The sequence below is a fragment of the Pipra filicauda genome, unplaced genomic scaffold, assembly GCF_003945595.2.
Source record: "Pipra filicauda isolate LSUMZ 115617 unplaced genomic scaffold, ASM394559v2 scaffold40_size4127951_pilon, whole genome shotgun sequence".
NCBI lineage: Eukaryota > Metazoa > Chordata > Aves > Passeriformes > Pipridae > Pipra > Pipra filicauda.
In genome coordinates, this window is record NW_024104543.1 from 3,053,134 (window position 1) to 3,074,311 (window position 21,178).

Genomic DNA, 21,178 nt, shown 5'->3' on the forward strand with positions numbered 1-21,178 from the left:
TCTCTGATGAGAAATGATCCAAGTTCATTAAACTTTACACAGCACATTCTTCACTGCAAAAACAATGCAGAGAAAGAAGAGAGGGGAAAAAAGGGAGAAAAATAGTCCATGGGGAGAGAGGGTGGAAGGGGAGATTGAAATTTTTTAAATTCTGAAGCAGGATGTAATTCCAAATATAAATTAAGCTGAAATAACACAGCAGTTTTCTTTATTCTGTCAACAGAGGTAGTTTCTTTCCTCCTTGTTATATCAGTATCATAAAAACAGCAGCTGCTTTTCACATGGTGGAAGTGAAATCAAGGAGACCTTATTGGCAGCTAAATTGATGATCAGAAAGACAGCTTCAGTTCATAAAAGATTTTGCTCTACATCTTAGCGAATCAGTCTCCTTCCAAATTTCATGAAGACCCTTGCTGATACATAGCTGATAAGCAATCGCTGTTTAAATTTTTTTTCTATAAAGCACTTTTTGTTATGGTACTTATGAGCATATGAGACCCTCAATTCATGCAATATTCACCTCAGCACTTAAGCTACAAACAAGTTAAAATTATATTCTGATAGTACGGTATATTGTCAGAATAAAGATGTAGCCACAGCAGACAAATATATACTGGCAAGAATGTTTCTGCCAATAAAAATTCAAATGGTAAAATGACACCTTCAATTCAGAAGGTATCTTTCCATATCTATATGCAAATCTATAATTTTAAAAAGTCTTTTTTTCTATATTTAATATTTAGAACATATATTTGCTTCATACAGAGACTCTAGTTACCATCTATTATACTTCAAACTGAAATGCATCTTATTTAGCAGGAAATCAATTATTGCCCTTAATTCTATCAGAGTATGAGTTGTCTGCCTAGAAAACAATATATCAACTATAAATTTATGGTTCAATATGGATATCAGCCCACAGCTAAAAATTTGCAGCTCTATATAACCAAGCACACTAAACAATCCTCCAGGGTAAGATATAAGCAGAAGTAACTCACATAATTCAGCACACAGTATGGGAAGAGCTATTTCAGCCACATCTGTTCACCTTTTTTGGTCCAATCCATTTTCAAAAGAAGCTGTGCATATTGTCAACATAATGAATAAAATCTCAAAATTCCTCATAAATTTTAAATGTCCCAAGGAGTTTCTTCATCTTAGTGTGAAATTTGAGTACTGTATGCTTAAACTGGTGCAAGGGTTTTTTTACAAAATTAAATTATGAATTTTGATGAATGTGCCCTTTTATTGTCTACATCAGCATTCTGTAAAATGCCTGAAAGTGAAAACATTCAGCAATATTATAGTTGTGTTTTGAATTAGTCTTGTTTTACTGTATAATCCCCTCAAACTACACTGGTTTTCATCGCGGTAACAGCTCTTCCCATATATCTTCCATCATGCCTTAGAGATTCTATTATTTATTTTAGTATGAAGAACACTGCAAAAAGAAAGTATTTTTAAAATGCACCATGAAATTCCTTAAGGAAGGGGTTTTTATATCATTCTAAGAAAGTAATCTCTGAATTCTAGTAATAGAGAAAGAGCATCGTTTCATTGTAAATACAGGATAAGAATAGTGAGTGTCTTCTGTTCTGTCAAATGTAGTAACACAGAATATATTTTATTCTTTGTAAAGCAAATGTTCCCTAGAATAATCCTTTCATAGAAGCAAGCTTTGCTGGGTTATTTTTACAACTGAACTAGATAGCAATGAAGTGAGTACATCAGTGTTGGTCAGTTTGGTACATTTAGTAAAACAAAATCTTTATTCCTATTGTTCAGCAGCGTTAAATATCATCATGACATTCTTTCACCAGTAAAAGGAAAATATTTGAGAAGCTGTGAATTTCTAAAGTTAAATCAGTATCTGTAAGAAAGGAATCCACTGTGAGGTGAAAAGTACAAAACCTGATTTACTTAAGTTTAAATATCATCATTTTCTTCAACACACCTTGCTCTTCTCCCAGAACCATTACTGTTTCCACTAAATTTAACACCCATCAGAAAGGTATCACAGCAGGATTTTATAAACAATAAATAAAAGTATTAGATACCTTATGAATCATTAGTATAAGAAATAATTTTTAAAAAAAGAGGAGCATAGGTGTGGGGCTCTGTGGTTTCTGCTCTGTCATTTGGGAAAAAGTATTTTTTGTGGAGTTCATAATAAACTTTGAAGTTTAGTAGCAGAATTTCAAATGACCATTCATATAACCAATATATATGCCTACAGGTACATTTCTCACTATAATAGAGCAGTGAAGTTCAGTTTTGGAATTATATGAACCTTTCTCCTGCTTTCTTATTTTGCATAGATTTCATAATCCAAGTGAATTTCACCGATGAAAGCTGGGAGAATAAAAAAATGGCAGAAGTAATTAAAAATTAAATAAACATACATCATTCTAAGAGCACCAGAACTAAATAATCGTGGATACAAAGAAAAATTATCATGGAACTCATTTTCTTCTTACAGAAATACTTCTTCATATGCATCTTGACATCACTGAGATACAAATTCAATACTAGGTACAAATCATGTAGCTTGGAGCTAATAATGAAAGACAATGTTAATGTCAGGACTCAACACCTGGTCAATGGATACCTTCCTACAGTACATAAAGTACTGAAACTGGAGATCATTTTAGAGTATTTCTCATTTTGCTACAATATCTATTCAAAGGAAGGTGAAGTACGAGCAAGAAATACAGTCTTCATGTAACTGACAACTTGTTATGTTTGAGAAAAGTGAATCCAGAGAGATTCTTCAATTCCAAGCAATGCTCTGAAGACTGTGTTCAGACTCCCATACATCCCAGCCTGGATTCTACAGAAAGAGCTATTGAGATATACAACACCTGCACAATTTTCAGCTAAATCTGAAATGCAAATTTGAACTTAATACTCAGATGCATGGATTCGTGACATTACCTGGATGAAGAACAAAAAATACCTAGTAATTTTTGCAGTTTGTTGCCAGAGGAAGTTGTAGAGAAAGTAACATTTAGCAATTTATCGATCAGTTGCTCCTGAATTTGTTTAGTTTTAAAAAGGTGCTGGACAGATTCAGGTACTATTTAATGGAAAGATGCATATCAAATGGCTGTCAATGCTGAAAAACCACAAGGGGAAGGGAACATAAATAGGGAAATCATACAACACTTGCCATCTTCTTTTGCCAGCTTTGGAAAGAGGTGTTGGAGTACACATTTTGTTTGTCAGAGAGTTCCAGTAAGTAGCCTTCAATTTCATTGAATTTATAACTTCCACATCCCAATTTCTGACTGTCCATCTTACTTTGGCAATCACTGTGCCAGAAACTTAATTTATAAATCTGTAGTCTAAAAGGTCTCCCAACTACTCTTCTACGAGAGCCCTCACTGAGGGACTTTATTTCAAGATTTACTTTGGCTTTCAGTAAGTTGGGGCTAGGCCAAGTTTCTCATTTGTTCCTAGTTGAAGGTAATGCGCCTTTTAAATCTTCCATGCCTAAGGAGAATCAGAATTATTTTGTGTTTTAAAAGTGTTATGAATTTTGACTTTAATAATAATCTCATTCTAGTGCAGAATAAAATAAAACACAGCTTTTTTGCTACGTGGTGAATGCTATTTCCTGGTAATGTTGCTTTTTCAAGTAAAATGTGTCAGGTACTTCTAAGATGCATATAACACAATGTCCTTAAACCCATTTACCATATTTAACAGAACAGAACCCCTCATGTAACACTGACATCTCCATAAATTTATATCAGTAATTTAATGAAGTTTTTTTCAACTTTCTTGCGTCAACTGACATTCAATTTATCATTCCTTACACTCACTTCACTGGTCTAGACTGCATTAGTGCCCAAAAGCTTTAGCTTAAAAATCTCAGATTATTATTGCCTATTATTTTCAGTAAAGCTTATCAAATAGGAAAGAGTTATAATACAGTACTTAGTAGACTTACAACCATGTTGATTATTAATGGGGACAGGTAACCTGAGAAAGGAAAGGAACAGAAGAAACAAGGAAAGACTAAGAAATTAAAAGGCATTATCTGCTCTGACAAAGATAATTGATTATCCTAATCACCTCACTTCTGATGCTGTTCCATTCACCATGTTAAATGTAGGTATCGATAAAGGAACTAAGGGTCAGAAGTTTTCATTATAGGCAATACTATCAGTGAAGCTTGGATTCTGATGTCCCACTTCTAATGTGTCTATTAGAGTAGAGCTGAATCTCTCTATGCTATATACAGTCAGTGTTAATGCAGTATACTATTAGGCTAAGAGGAACTTACAAAACACTGTTTCAAAGTACAAGAGTCTAAACAATAAGCATTTAGTTAAATATGTACACATTAAATGAGAAAATTGCTATCAATTCATCACTTTTGGGGGAACTTCAGCATTCTCTTTCAAACCCTTGTCATAAAATACTGCCTGAAAATCCTCTTAGATCAATGTGTTGAGAATTTAATTAAATCAAGTTACTGAACTGTATCCATAAACAGTGGTTTTAATTCTGTCAACTTAGTATCACTAATACCATCCATAAATTTTGTCACGTTTACAAAGAAAGCATGAAAAAGTCACAGTTTCACTACATAATAAGTTGCACTCTCTTGTGTGACTTTAATGGGCTGTGTTAGGATAACAGCAGCCAGCCAATTTAAAATTTTCAGGCTTTATTTTGTCAGCATCTGTGATCCAAGGGGTCATTCATTAAATTATGACCTTTTTCTTCTGTTTTATTTAACAGAGTAAGGAAGGGAAAAAGGAAAATAATGTAAATACAAGAACATTAAGGAAGCCCCCCAGTATTACTTAGTACCTATAACTCATCAACAGATGAAAATTTAACCCTAACATTGAAGACCCTTGTTGGTCAGCTATTACAATCTCACAAAAAGAGTCTCCAAGATATGTGCAGTGAAGAGTATGAGATGTCACCCATATTTCCACCCATATTGTCACCCATTTTCCATATAACATGGAAAATATTTCTTCTGAGCATTAGTAAATTGCATGTAAATAATCCTTAACATGTATGGTGAAACATATTCAAATAATTTCATTACAATTTGCTCACCTAGTTTAGGGACAGCAGTGAAAAACTGACATAGAAATATGGTTTTATTTCAATTAAATTACATGGTATTTATTTGGCCCATCATTTAAAAAAAAGTGTAAGGGTAATTGATAAAAACTCATTTCTGGAAGTGCTCATTTTTCACCTTTGACTAGAGAGAAATTCTGGTGAGTAGGCTTGATTTATGATATCTAACTATTAAAACAATAGAGATAATTAGAGGAAGTTTAATGGAGAAACCTCCCTTGAGGCAACAAAAGAAATCTACGTGGACTTTCTTGAATAATGACGCCCTTGTCCAAAATTAGCATCCTTTGGCATGACAAAATATAAAGAATATAAAATATAAAGAAGAATAAAATAATAACCTAATAAATGACAAAATATAAAGAAGAATAAAATATAAAGAAGAATAAAATAATAACCTAAAGGCTTCATTTCTAAGCCTTCACTAGAGACTTCTGAAATAAAAAAAAAGTAAAAAAAATTCAAAAGATATTATGAAGGAAGAAAATAAACTTGTTCACTGGCCAGACTTTAACAGATGAACTAGTCTGTTGCCACCACTGAAAAATGAAAGTATTAATATAATCTGTTTGTTTAAGGAAGTCTGCAATGATAAAACAAAACAAAACCAAATAAAGAAATAAAGAAATAAATAAGAAATAAAATTAAGATGTCACAATCCCTTCTCTAGAATAGATCACCAAAATAGATCATCCCTTCTCTACTGAATAGGTCACCAAAATGCAGCTAGGATCAAAAATAAAAGAAGTCTCAAAAAGTGTCAATTATATAATTTTTTCTCCACCACAGGCCTGTTCTCAGCTTCCTTGTTTGCTCTCTGATGCCTCTGCATATGTTTATTAAGATTGGTCGAAATTGGCAAGATTGACATCCCAAAATTTACACACTCCAATGGAGCAGGGGTTGCAAAGCAGTTCATTGTCCAGTAGCACATTACCTGTGGCTTGGCTAAGACTGGGGATACAGATACAATCTAAGCACCAAAACCTACTAACTAGAGACAAACCTAAATGTGTTTCTTTAGCATCCCTCTCCATAAGTCCCAATACATAGGTTGCAGTGGTACAAATTCCCTTCAGTGTATTATTCTCCTTCTGAATAAAACAATCCTAAGAGAGCAAGAAAACACCTTCAGTAAGAAATCTTACTTGCCTGTAAGTCACAGAAGGGGTTGGATTGGAAGAGAGCTTTAAAGATCATCCAGTCCAAACCCCCTCTCATGGGCAGCAATACACAAGTCAATGATTTTTATTTTTTTAAATGGGCTCTAAATTGAAAAAAACCCACTATATATAGTTCCTCTACATTACAAAGATGCTGAATTATCCCCGTATCTAACTGGAAGTTTACCATTCTAGGAAGAGGACCTTCAGTTGGTACATGCACACTCTATGCAATCTGATAAACATGGATTTTGTTTTCCAATATAACTCTGTGTCATTCTAGGATCTAAAAATTTTATACACAATATGGACCGTAAGCACATCTATAAATCAACATATTAAAAGAATGTAAATACTATTTTAAAATATTTTAATAAACTGTAAAATAAATACAATTAAAATTTTCCCTTGCTATTTTTTAAGTATTCTGTTGTTCTGAAATATTTTAATATATATATTGGATTTGGATTCTACAGAGAAAAGGCTGACAGTAATATTCTGGGCTTGTAAGAGCGAAACTGGGATTACAGTCTCTCTTCACACAGGCAATATGAGCCTCGTGCACTTTAAGGAATTACAACAACAAGGATTCCAAATCCTTTGACAGTCTGGGTTCTCAGCAGCACCAACCATTGCTATTGTTCCAAGTCACCCAGGGAAAGGAGAAAATTACTGATTTTCATAAACAGCATACATGTTTAAGAACTTCTGCAGTGTGTGTGAGCAATATGTTGCAGTCATTCTGCTACAGCATGCCAACTGTTTCAAAATATGGCCTCTGTGTGTCCATACTTAATACTTCCCAAATTTATGTAATGTGAAATTGGTCTACAAATATTGCATATGCATAATAATAATTAATAATAATAAGTAATAATTATTATGATGATGCAAGCCTCTCATTTGCCATTTTGCATACCACAGATACTTTTTTTAAAAATTATAACCTCACCAATTCACGTCCCTTGATATTTCTGCTATTACAATTCATAAAATCTGAGTGTGGATAATTTTCTTCCTAAGTTAAAGATAATTTTGAATATCAGCTATTCATATGAGTCTATGTTTGCTCACCTTTTATACTTGGATTGAACTTCCATAGCAATCTCCAAAATCAGTTTATTCTTAGAAAACATATGGGAGACCAATCAGGAATATATAAATACAGCAATCATAAACCTGTTGTGTTCAAAAGGGTTCTTCACAAGATGATATTAAATATTGTACAACTTTTATCTTCATGTAAATGAAGCTCATGACAAAAGCAGTATTGATGTGTTTTATGTGTTCACTTTGTCAAATGCAAAGTAAAATAGCAAAACCTTTACTCAGCATATTGCTATTACAGGAGTATAACTGGTAAATTAGAGATAACAAAACTGATTATTTCTAGCTTGAAGTAATGCTTTGTGCTAATAAGACCAAATGTTCTGTTCATGTTCTCTGAATACCAGGAGCTGACACAGGTTTGCTAGCTCTGCTGCTACCATCTAGACAATGTACGTGTTGCTGTGATGTAATACCTCATGAACAAATAGTACCTGCATGTAATACCTCATGAGCAAATAGTACATACAGCTGCACACACAAATTGAAACAAGCCACACAGAAGAGCTAAATATAGTTGCTAGCAGAAATTTCCAGAATAGCCCAGCAGGGTTTTTACAAATCAGGACGTGAAGAGTCCCTTCAAATTTAAATTTCCCTTGTCGGTTAACTGCTGCTGCATTAACAAGTCTCCTGAACTGGAAAGTCCTGCTGAGCTGCCTTGCATAGAGTTCTGCTGCTGAAATCCCAAACACAACTATTTGCAAGCTCTAAGTATTTTCAAATGTGACAATTCCTTCACATATGTACTAGAGAGCTCTATTATGTCATACCTGTTTCACTAACCACAGGTAAAAGCTGATTAAAACATACATAATAAAAAATTTGCACGAGGAAATCTGTTAAGTGTTTTAAAGGAGAAAAGCATAAACTAGAATTAGACAGCTGAAAAAACAGCAGCAGACTTTAGAAGAGTGGGAGGCATGAGCTGCAAAAGTAATACAACACAAAATTGATTATTACACACTGTAAATACTTACATAAACGCCAACCCACTTTATGCATTCACAAACTCTGTAGTCTCTTCAACACCACAAATGGCCACAGGATTACAAATGAGAACTGACCAGAAGAATAAAATTGGAAGGCCAGCTACTCAAAATTCTCTCAAAGGTAGCCACTGAGATAATTCCTCAAAAAGGAGAGACAAAAAAGGGAAATAAAGAGGAGAAAATATTCTATATGAACATGCTCAGCTATTTCAATTATCAAAACTAAGAAGCATCTAGAAAAAGTTTCAGATATTAAGATGCTCTTCTTTTCTGCTTTATTTGGGTTCAGACATTCAAGGGTCCTTTGTTTTGCTAAATCAGGTTTAACTTAATGTTAGTTAACATATTTTTACACCATCATAAATTTCTCCCAGTCCCCAACATTGCACCTTCCCATCGCTGACAGTTTTAAAACATATGTCTAGATAACATGAAGGTTAAACGTGAAGGTCTCAAGAGGCCAATGAAAGATTATTGTTCTTACAATTTCTTGGTGTTGCAAGGTATTTTAAATATGTTAATTATACCAGCAGCCTCCTTCAATTATCAAAGGTGGGCATGCTGTTCCTATGAAGTCATGGTTATATTGACCTGGAACAATCTATATTCTTCACAAGTTTTATAAAGAAATCATAGCTCACAGTGAGGAAAATGTAGTTAACAACTAATTCTGTGGAAGCTATTACTATTTTAATCAGATATGTGAAGCTATCTCATCATAAGCTGTATGGAACAATGAATCTAAATCTCTGATTCCAGCTCATGGATTCAGGTAAGCTGTATCAATTAAGGATAAAGAAGATAATTTGTAATCAAGTTTTCCCCTTTAATTTTAAACACTTTGAACTCAAGCAAAGTACAAACTAAAACAAATTTGCTGTGGAAAAAATACTACTGTCAGTGTCCTACAGGACTTAGGAACACACTGTGCATGATTGCGCATTTAAAAATCTTCCAACATTATCTCTTTACTAAGGTCAAACTCAGCACCAGTTTAAAAATAGATTGTTCTGAGGGCAAAGGGGATCTTATGCAGACGCAAACATCACAGCAGGCCTTCTGGGTGTACAGGATGCTATTATCATTTGCTTGCTGACAACATACTTCCCTTTATATGGCAAGACCACATTTCTGTCATTACAGTTGCCCTAGTTCTTGAAACAAAGTTATTGTTCTGAGAATGCCACTAATTTATCCCTTAAAGCAAACACATAAACTAACAAATAAAATAAGAAATATCACTAGGTATCTCTTTTTCGCCTTAAGATATACATCACTAATTACTGAAACCCTAAATGACATTATGCTATGGATCATGGTTTTAAGAGAACAATATTTTAAGTTTTTACTTCTACCTTTTTCCCTAGTCCAAATTTCTGCTTTTATACTAATTTTTTACATTTCACAAAGGTAGCCATAAAAAAAGATACCTACAATAGCAGGTAAAATCAGAGCTGAGTGGCTAGAGAGTAGCAGGCTAGACTCTTCTGCTCCATATTGGCAGAAGACATGGGTCAAGTTCAAATCAATTTAAGTTCTATTTATGAAATAAATGAAAAAGATTCTTGTTGATTCTTCCTACACCGAGTCATTAAATTACAGACACGACATGAAAATTAGTATGTAATCCCTCACTTTGCTTTCAGTTTTCTATCACATTAATTATTTGCCTTCATTTTAGGTGTCTTTTATCCTTTATTCCTGACGCATTTCTCTCTGATTTTGAGTCAAAAAGTTGACGCTGTCTTTTACGAATTAATATGGTCAGATTTAACTGAAAATTTAACAAGTGAGCAAACAATTGCTTATGTACTTTAATCAGGCTCCTCTTCTCACTTGGGAACTACTGTCCACATACATTTGCAAAGCATTCCCTTTACCATAGCATGTTAAACACTATCCAGTCTTCAGATGTCTGCTTTCAGACTGCCACCCACACCACTGATTGTTTCACCAAATGCATATGCCTGAAACTACTTGCTGTTTCTCCTTTAGAGAATTTGCAATCTAGCTATAAAACTCAAATGCAAACACACGATTCTATGTACATTCAGCCATTAACATAATAGTTTTTAAATACATGACTAGGTGTTTTAGAAGCAGCTATATGACAAATATCACAGCCACATCTACACATTAAGAGGATTTTAGAAAATCCACTTCCATGCTATTAAACAAGTTAAAAACACCACAAACATACTGTAAACATTAACTGGTAATGTTGAATTCTAACCTTGAAAGTGTATAGCTATTATGTATCATGTCTTAAAAGTTCCATTGCTGAAATTCCATTTGATTCAGACAAACAGAATAATTCAGGTTGGAAGGGACCTCTGAGAGTCATCTACTTCAGCTGTTGGCCAAAACACACGCAACTGGAAAGGCAGATCAAAGTGCTTGGGTTTTTGCTAGTGTAATTTTAATTAAAGATGGAGGTTTCATAGTCTCTTTCACTAATGACTCAGCCATTCTAATTCTGCACTTTTCTTCCCCCTTATAACTGCTTGGAATGCCCCTTGCTGCAATTGTGGCCACTCTCTCTTCTCTTTTTGCTGTGGACCTCCAAGAAGACTTGACTTTATTTCTCTGTAGCTAATCAACAGATAAACAGACAAGAACATTAAGGTCCTCTTTCAGCTAAACAAATATATATGCATGTATTTAAAGTTAAATGTTGTTAAATTGACTTGCCAAGAACAGACGATTGCACATTAAAAACATACATTACTTTCATGAATAGAGCCTTATATAATTTCCCTAGAAAATACAGTGATGATAAGGTTAATTATCATTTTGTACCTGATAATTTGCCATTGCCTTGCTTTTGCCTTTGCTAACAGGCTGAAAAAAACAGAAAACAAGGCCAAGACTGCTTATTACATGCAAAAATATTTATGTCCACAAAATATTCAGTACAGGTCAAGACCCATGGTTTTTCTTCCACCTTCACCAATTAGATTGGAAATAAATATTTTTCATGTGTAAGCAAAATTCACTATGTCAGCATCTGTGTAGTTCATTGAAAGATTCCTAGAAGTAACATTCTGTAGTTAATATTTATTGCTCATAATACAACTGATTAAACTGGCTAAGGGAAAGTGATTACTGGAAGATACGAAGTGAGCTGTGGCAATGTTTAATTTATAATTTGTCCAAGAACACAATGTATGAAATATCCTGTAAAATAAAATATGTCCTCAGTATTTCCCAGATTGTAAACAAAACAAAAGCAGGCTAGACTAAAATGTATTTAGATATGTTTTTGCACAAACAGAAACAAATGGTTAATTGCTCATGTCCAGGACACGTACGTATAGCAAGCTTCATCTCTTCAGAAAAATTACCGCATTCTAGGTTTCAACCACCGCTGAATTGTACTATAACATCCTACATATACTTCTCTGTTAAAGCTTTCATACTCCTGCAGGCAGCAGAACTTAGCATTGGAATATGAAAGCTTTGATGCTAAGGAACTGGATCTTTTTGAAAGATAATGGTTTCATACAGAAAAGAAAAGGTAAGCTGATTTCCAGAGTTATTCTACAAAGAAAGATTTTTCATCACTCCCTCTCTTCCTAAGTATAACACAAGTGCTTCATAATGGAAGGTGATATAGCATCTTTAGATACAAAATATGCACCATTCATGATTCAAGTAAAGCGATATGAAAGGTAAACTCTTAATCTAGTGAGAAGTTTATCTTAAACTGAATCTACTATTTCATGAATTCAGCAGTCAGCATTTCATCAGTTCATGGAACCTAAGTTTAAGCACTTTGATTTGTTATCTTCCTTAGGAATCATAGTTGGTACATTGGCTTCCTTAAATCCTTTACCGTAAAGGGAAGGAAATTACAACAAACTATCAGTTTATTTTCAGTTTAACAATTCTCTAAAGCACCAGGCTATCTGTTCAGGAGATTGAGTATACATTCAAAAATTATGGTCCATCTATATTTATCATAATCAAAAGTACGTTTCATCTCAAGTGCAAGAATAACCATATGAATACCCATAACTTTTTTTATCCTATAGTATCACAGATGTCCAGCCTGAATTTACATAAGAAGGAGATGTTTAATCTGAATACCCTGTAGAGAATGAGCATTGGAATTCCCTACCAGTTGCTGAAACAATTTTCCTGCCACTTCCAGCAACAAAACTGTGTAGCCTATGTCACTGACTTATAAAACCTTTCCTAGTTCTAGGTACCTAGAAGCAATGCCAGTCATAAATAACCAGTAATTACTTCTCAGCATTTGGAAATGTACTGAAAAAAAAAAAAAATCAAATATTTTCCTATCAGAGTTGTCAAATATTTTTAAGGTTAAAGAAAAAAAGTTCAGGATTAATATACTGTTACCTTTCTGTGTGTACATTGCAGCAGGCATTTCCATCACCAGATTCTGCTAGAGCAAAGCATGTTCCTAGCATCTAAATTGTAAATATTTCAAAAGGTAAAAGTGACATTTTTCTAAACCAAGGCAGGTTTCAAGCTCCTTTTGCTCAGCATGAGCTTCACAGGGCAGTCAACCATCGTACTGCCAGGCAGAGAGTTACAGGATCAGAGACAGCTTTCCGGCCAACCAAATCATGGCTGCAATTTCTGCAACATTAGAAGCAGCTGTCCAGTTAGACCCAGGACCTCCTACATACTATGACTGTCCATCATATCGAACAGTAGAAAAAACTATTCTATGCCATTCCCTTTTCTATTGCACAGGTAAAAGTTATTTCATTTGTTGGAACCGATTTTTTCCTCTTCCTCATATGCCTGATCACTAAAAAGTGAAGTAAAAATAATTAAATCAAACTAAATTAGTTAATTTTGTTTTGAGATTGAAAATTACTGTTGATATTCCTCCTACAGCAGAACATAGGTCCTCCTTATGTACTAATTAGCTGCTAACACCTAATCATCTTACAATTTAAAGATCACAACATAACCAGTTTTTCTCCCATCTTTCTCACTTTCCAAAGAATCAGACGTACATATATTTGTATGAAACTTCAAATTAACTTGTTTTTATTATTCATATTCTAACCTAACTGAGTTGCAATATACCCATAACTTGCAGTTATTCCAGTGTCAATACATATGGGCCAAGAAGCAAAATACTCAAAAAAAGGAGTACAGATCTGTAGATTATCCTGTATAGAACAGCTTTAATTTTTATGCGACTGAATTGGTATTGACGTGGGCGAGATCGTAATTTCCCTCCGCTTTCGCTAGAGTATGTCTTAGTGAAATTTTATGCTACTTACCTGAGCAGTAAATTCAACCAGACTGTGCATCTGATTTTTTGTCAAGCCCCTCAATGCTACATTTTAAATGAAACACAAAGACTATATGTAGAGGGAAAAAAAAATAAAAAAAGGAAAAAACCCAAACCAAACAATAATACCACCAAAAACAGAAAACCAGAAACAAACCAACCAAAAAAACCCAACCCACAACTACCAGCAAAAGACACAGCAATAGTGATTTATAGTTTTTCAAAGTTGCACCCTTCAGCCACTGTAAGAATAATGCCTCACACAGGAATGTATGGAATTATCTTATGAGCAGTCATTAAGATTAAATGACTGTTTATTAACTAACAGGAATTCACATTTTAAACAGAATTTCTGATGACTACCCTGATGTCCAATTTCTTCATGGGATTCTAACCAAAATAAAAACACAAACATTCAAATAATGGTCTGTTATCTCAACATTTCCCTTTAGAGCTAAAATTACTGATCTTATAGCAAGGTTCTAGATACACTTATACCCTATCAAGTTCCTGACATAATTTAATAATTTTATCTGACATACATTGCTGTGATAGAATGACAATTTCTTCTTATTATTTCATAAACAATTCACCACTGAATTACATTAGCTTACGTTAGTAAGGTTTATGTCTAGTTTCTTCCAACAAGCTTAACTTGGTAAACAGTGAAGCGGTTTTAGTAAACTTGCAGCGTAGTATTCTAATGGATACTGTAATAAATATTTAGCAAGCAACAACTAGTTTCTTAATTCAACAGCAAGGTACTTAATTCAATAGAAAGACCAATGAAATCAACATCAACTAGAATATGAAGTTCTCACTGGCACTACTTACAACGTTATAGTAGTCTTCCCAATTAATCAACACCTCTTTCACAAATGGCCCAGGCTACCTAACTGACTTCCACATCATTAACTTTTTCAAAATAAAATATTGTTATGTTTAATTATCCAAATTGTAATTTGACCACTAAGGAACCTGTAAGCCATAACATCCATATATGTTACTTTTTGGCCTAAAGAGTCTAGCCAGATCCTTTCCAGCAGTGATTCTTGCAATTAGATCTTCCTACTCATATCCACAGACCTTAAATCAAGTAACCGTAACTTTAACTGCAACAAGTTCTTTCCTCCACAACTGCTCAGTTTCCACACTATTACAATAATTGCCTACTTAAACCCATCCTGAGCACTTCATAATAAAACCAAGGATCATGTAAAGTATCTGAAGAGTTCCCTTAGGAAATGGATTTTGCTTCCTTTATAAATAGAAGATGCAAGTCTTTCTTCCATGAACAGTATTAACACACACATCTAATATATCTACACTAAAATAAATTGTAACATAGATAACAAAACGAGAACTACATATTTGATTTTTATCAGGAAAAGACATGAGAGGTTTCTTTCCCACTAAAAGAACAGAATAGGAAAAGATTTTCTGAGGTCACTGAGGAACAGAAACTCAAGTGATTATTTAGTTTCTGTGTCAGCACAACCTCCTTTGCAGTGTCCTACCTGCCAGAAGACAGATGACTTGGTACAGAGATCTAAATACAAACAAAAATAAAATAGAAATTGGAAGATTTAAGAAGGTCAAGTAGAGGTATTCGTAAAAGGTTGTCCAGAAAGAAGCTTTCTTAAAAATAATACAAGAACCATTAAATGTCCATTCACGTTATATCTATCAGAATTTAGTGGAAAGTCTTTTATAATTACAACTACAAATTCAACGCAGTTCCTTCAATAAGTACCTTCTTACTGATATTTATTTTACTAGGCTAGTCTCAAGAATGAAATTCCAATTAGTGATCTTTTAAGAATAGTATGTATTCAGTTTTCACCATTAGAGAACTCCTTTTTTTTTTTTTATCAACTAAACAGGACTAGATTTCTTCAAAAATGGGATTATTCAGATTTGTATGTATACATTGAAACTTGCTACACAATCACATAATATCATCATCACAATTATCTTTTCCAGTTCTTGTTTCTGAACGAGTGCCAATGAGGGACACAGTCACAGAAACAACCTCACATGCAGTACTCCGATTCTTCCTCCAGAATGCTGATCTGCACTGGATTTTTCAAAGATCAAACACACACAGCCTTACACAAAAATGTTTAGCAGTTTATCCAAAGTAAGGGAGTTTACTGAAAGGTCTGAGCATAATCTTACAGTCAGAGGAAGCACTGACAGAAACCACTTTATATCCCTCATAAGGATAATAAGGATAGGAGACAGAAAGTATGCTTTTTTTTTTTTAATGTCAAGGAAATTTCTATAAAGTTGGGTTTGTACTTAAAGGAATTACACTTCTATATGAGAACTCATAAGAAGCTGACAAAATATACAACATTTCCTTGTTTTTAAACATACTGCCCATTTTCATTTAGCTATTATAGTTCAAACCTCTAAAAGCATGTTACCACTCAGAATGTACAGAACAAACACCACTGGTTGTCATTTTTTTTCCAGATTAAATTACCATAGCTATTTTTATTTGACACAGGACAACACATTCTACATTAGAAATCTACATTAGAAATGCAGGGACACCTGGAACTTACCCAGCAAGTAGGTTCCTGCTCTCAGTCACACCTTGGAGAAGGTGTTCTCTCTATTACAGACAAAACTCAAACTCTAAATTAACCTCTAATTTTTAATCTCCGGGTTAAAATTTGCATCTGGGAATATTTACAACCCTGAAATTTCATCACTCGAAAATCTAACAACATAATTTATACTGCAGTCATTGTTAATTCCTTTGTTAAAAACCTATTAACCAATTAAGGAACAAGACAATTTCCAAACTTCTATTTATTTAAGAAAACATATTAAAGGTCGAAATTAATACTGCTGTGTCTTCAATTCAAAAACTTACTCAAATTTTGTCACATCAATAAAATACCCATTCTACATACACATGCTGATATGCAACATTCGACATGTTGCACCAACCTTTTTCTATATTAAGAAAAAAAAATTTTGGAATAAAAAGAGGGCATGATTTTACAATCAGGACATGGGGTTTTCCATAAAGACAACCAAAATGAATTCTAGACCTAGAAATCACTCTTCAGCAGCATCTTTTTATAACAATGCCTGCATTTCTGTACAGTAGAAACCAAATTACATACAGGTAAATTGGTAAAAATGTCCATTAATCCACAATAGAAGAGCATTATCTCCACAAGTACTGGGAATTGCCATTGCAGCACATATTCCTGTACAGCATGTACAGCATGACCTGTACAGCCTACAATGTGATGCACAGTGCTACAGCTACAATGCTGTTGGCACTCATATCTGACAAAGTTCTACATAACTGCTCGTATCTACCTCAGCAGAGCTCTCACAAAACACAATGCCTGTTTCAATACAAAAGTTATTGAAAAACGTGCATCCATTTATCTTTGAAAGATGACCTCGTGCTACATGGCTGTTTACTTTTCGAAGCTAAATAAATGCATTTCCAAAACAAACCATACAGTTGTTTTTTTTTTTTTTTAAATCTTTTTAAGAGATGCAAAGATAGTGTTCTGGAACGTGTAATAAGAGAAATTACTTAATTTTTTAAATAATTATTCCTGTTTTGATTTTTAGTTGTATAAGTCCAAATAATATAGCAGTACCTAAATTAAGCTCGAGCAAGTGATCAAGTTAAGAATGATATGTATTTCTCTTAGCTTTGAATCAACTTAAAATTATGAGTTCAAAAGTTAAAATATGTAACATTGAGCTCTTTTAATTCTGGTATCAATAAGGATGAGTTGAAGTTCAGAGGAAAAAAAAAACTTCTTGCCTCTAGGCTGAGGTAAGATTTAACTATTTGTAAAACACTAAACCGTGATTAAACAAATCATTTTTTGCTACGAACTTATCTCTCCATTATTTTTATCTGACTCTAATTTTATAGTTTTAAGGACTAATGCCATTCTAAATATGATGTCCAAAACCAGATAAATGCACATGCTCGCACACACAGTGGCTAATTTCACAGCTGTGGTTGTGATACATGATTTCATCCACATCAGATACAGAGACAGGGATTACAGAGACTCACAATCTTCACTTAGTACCTTAACTAGGCATAAACACCACCAAGAACTTGGGGACAGGGTATTCATCTGCAATAAAAGTCAGAATATAACAAAAATATATGTTTATCAAGAACTAGTTGGATGAGAGAGGAAAAACTTTTAGATCTGCAAACAGTATCAGAATCCATAACCACTGGCTCACTAATTCTCTCTTGAGTGGTTCAGGACCATCAACACTAACTCATCTATTTGCTCCAAATTTTGGCTGCTGGCCTCCTACTTACGCTGGACTTTGGCAGTTGGGATCTCAACAATCCCTTTTAAGAATTGTGACAGAAACAGCAGCCATCCAGAATGACACAGTATCTATCCCTCATGGTGCAAAGAAAGCGATCAGTTTGGATGGCCCTGGTCAAGCTGCCATGAATGAATATTTTACTTCAGCTCTTGTTCTGCAAGAGACTGTCCTTCCATAACCTCCTAGTCATTTTCTACTATAACTTGGCAAAGAGGAGAGAGTGGACAAATGTAAAGCAGCCAAGAAGGACACAAAAGAAAGTTTACATATCTATCTGCCTATCTCAGTCACATCAACACTTTCTCAAATGGATTTCTGAAGGAACAGAAAAAGCAGCAGCTGGTGGGAGACCGGCCTTCCCTGTTTATGCCTTAGCTAAATCAGCCAATTCCTCTGAGGATGACCAAGTAAAATTCACGCATATACGTAGGATATCTATTCACCAGTGAGTTATAGTAATCATAGGTAAATAATCAAAATGAAAAGGATAAAAGTATTAACCTGTTTACACAATAAAAGTCTCATTTACCAAAATTATGTCTGAAAAACTCACGAGAACAAAATCACATTCAGCTACTATATCCTGCAAGCCTTTACAACATAACATAATTAAAAACTTTAAAATACAATATTAGGTCAAAGATGATTCTAACAAACCCATATCATGAATTATTTAACTTAAAAGTTGTTACTGATATATAAAATATCCTTCAATATTTTCATACCAGAACTATTCAATAGATTATATTTACATTGTTTAACTTTCTTTGTATTGATCTTAAAGTCCTTTTTGAATTCTCTAATCTGATTATTCAATGCACTTCCCAAAGACTAAGAAAAACTTTAGTACAGTGCATAAATGCAATGTGATTTCTTCCATATAAGTGTACATAAACTTCACGATTGCCTTAGAGATAAGGGAAAATTTTCCAAATATACAAAAAAACCCACAGCATCTAAAAGACCAGTTATCATGCTCAAATATAAAGCAAAGTGAAAGCAGTCAATGCAGACATCTCAGATGAAATCACAAACAATCAAAAAGTATAACAAGAAGGAAACTGCTAATTCTGTTTTCTGATCAGACAACATGCTCATTTTCTGTTCAGTCTATTAATTACTAATCAGTTACATTGACTGGTTTAAACGATCACCAGAGCATGACTTGGGCAGAGGGATGCCCACACAGGCAGAATGAGATGTTACAAGCAATCATTAAACAACCTGAAATCAGAGTCCTTTTACAATATTGTTGTTGCAAACCTGAATTAATTCATATCTGTAGCTGGATCATTTACAGAAAATGTTACATTACAGAAAAGAAGACAGATCACCATGTAAATTTTAAGTGTCTAACAAAAGAAGAATATGTGAGAAGGTTGGCTTTAAGAGCTGGTAGCGAAAATTGTCTTACAAATTACCACTACAGTGAAGACATAGGCAAAAAAATGGGAAAATTAAAAGAGATATATGACAAAAAGGAAGCCAGATAATATAGCTTCCAAAGACATTTCTGTTAAAATCTACGCAATATGCATTTCACTTAGAAAACTAAAACCTTAAGCTTAAACTATCCAACCACGTAGTATGAGTATGTATTATATCACTGTGTTGGTTATACACACTTTGACATTCCGTTTTTATATTATATTAAGGCTGAAATGGAGTTTCTGTCCTCTGTTAGTCTTGAATATTTTCAACAGTGAAACACTGCCACCTTTTGACTTGATACACAGACCTCCCCATTGTAAATGCAAAATTGGTTTTTTTGCTCCATCTCTCCATTAGGGAGGTGGTTGAATTCTTGTGATCTTATCTAAAATTTTATTCAGTAGACATATTTCTCCAGGAAAAAAAAAAATATGAGTTGATAAGGAAAGACTATATTTCTCAAAAATATGAGTGTATAGCCAAACAACTTTAAAGCCACAATGTTTTATCTGTTTTCTCTCTTTATCTCACAACTCTTTGTTCTTGGCAGTTTTGGTATGCATATATGCCGTATCACATAATATCTTGCACAGTATTCTTTTCTAATAAAACTTGGTAATGCATTCTTTGAACATTTGAGTTTTGAAAATGGATGACAGGAATAACAATAACGTGTTATCAAAAATTTTATGTTCCTTGCTCATATATATACTTACATGATTCTAGATTAAATATTGATGGTTCAACATCTATATAAGCACGTTTTGAAATGTATGCAAAATTACTTACACCAATGACACAATGTCCCCACGTTGTACGTCATAATTTCGAATGCTCCAGTGGTTTAAGAGCACTACATCAGATGCTTGTCTTCCCCCAGGATTCAAAGAAGGCTGAGAGAGGGGGACAAAAAAACCCCAATCATCTTTAGATCTACATTTCCTTTATGGATTTTCCACCTCTCATTCCACCAACAGGTAAAATCAATTAAAATCAGTAAAAACATGCCCACTTACTGTAAGAGGCCAGGAATCTGTTGTATTATGAGAAATATGTTTCTTTATTAAATGACATGTTAAATATAATTAATTTCTGACAAACTGTACTTCATATCTTTCAGTGCACTACTGCACGTAAATCGAATTACAAAGGATAAATACTTACAGGAAGCCTGATGAAAAGAAGAGATTGCCTTTAGTGCTTATCATTTAATATTAAAATCAAAGGAGAACTAAAAACACTAATTCCCAGAAAGAAAAAAAGCAACAATTTTTTTGCTGGCATCTTACTGCTTATACAAGCATAACGCACTAAAAATTAAATATGTACTTATAACAGTACTAATTCCTTTGCAAAGGGAAAAAACAAACCCTACACCTACAGCATGCACTGGCAGTAAATGTGAGCCTTCCATAATAGGATAAATAGGAGCTTGAACTCTCACAGAACGACACATAGAAACAAGACTGGTCACTAAACTCAGCATTAAAATAGCCAAGTAATTAATGAGTACAGGAGGTACGTAGAACCACACATAATTATTTTGTGGGATGTGATACAAAACCAGAGTAGCTGGTCAATGCTGGCTCCAAGTTAACCCATAGGAAATGTCAGAGGAAGGAAGCAGTCCATCACAGTACTGTCTGCATTTAGTTTTGCAGAGCTCATTTCAATAAAAATACTCCTTTTTACTAGACAGAAAGTATTTAAGAGTATTCCAGGCTAAAGTCTTCTGATAGCTCATTTCTCAGTAAGCTTTTTCA

At 33.8% G+C, this 21,178-nt stretch overlaps 1 protein-coding gene across 2 annotated transcripts in view; it reads right to left on the reverse strand.

Moving 5' to 3' along the window:
• IMMP2L (inner mitochondrial membrane peptidase subunit 2) overlaps nucleotides 1-21,178 on the reverse strand; it is a 417,256-nt gene that overhangs the window by 383,727 nt on the left and 12,351 nt on the right. For both annotated transcript variants that reach the window (XM_027721219.2, XM_039385379.1), the window contains exon 3: nucleotides 20,205-20,308. In XM_027721219.2, the coding sequence (XP_027577020.1) occupies nucleotides 20,205-20,308 (104 nt within the window). The remainder of the gene's footprint in view (nucleotides 1-20,204; nucleotides 20,309-21,178) is intronic.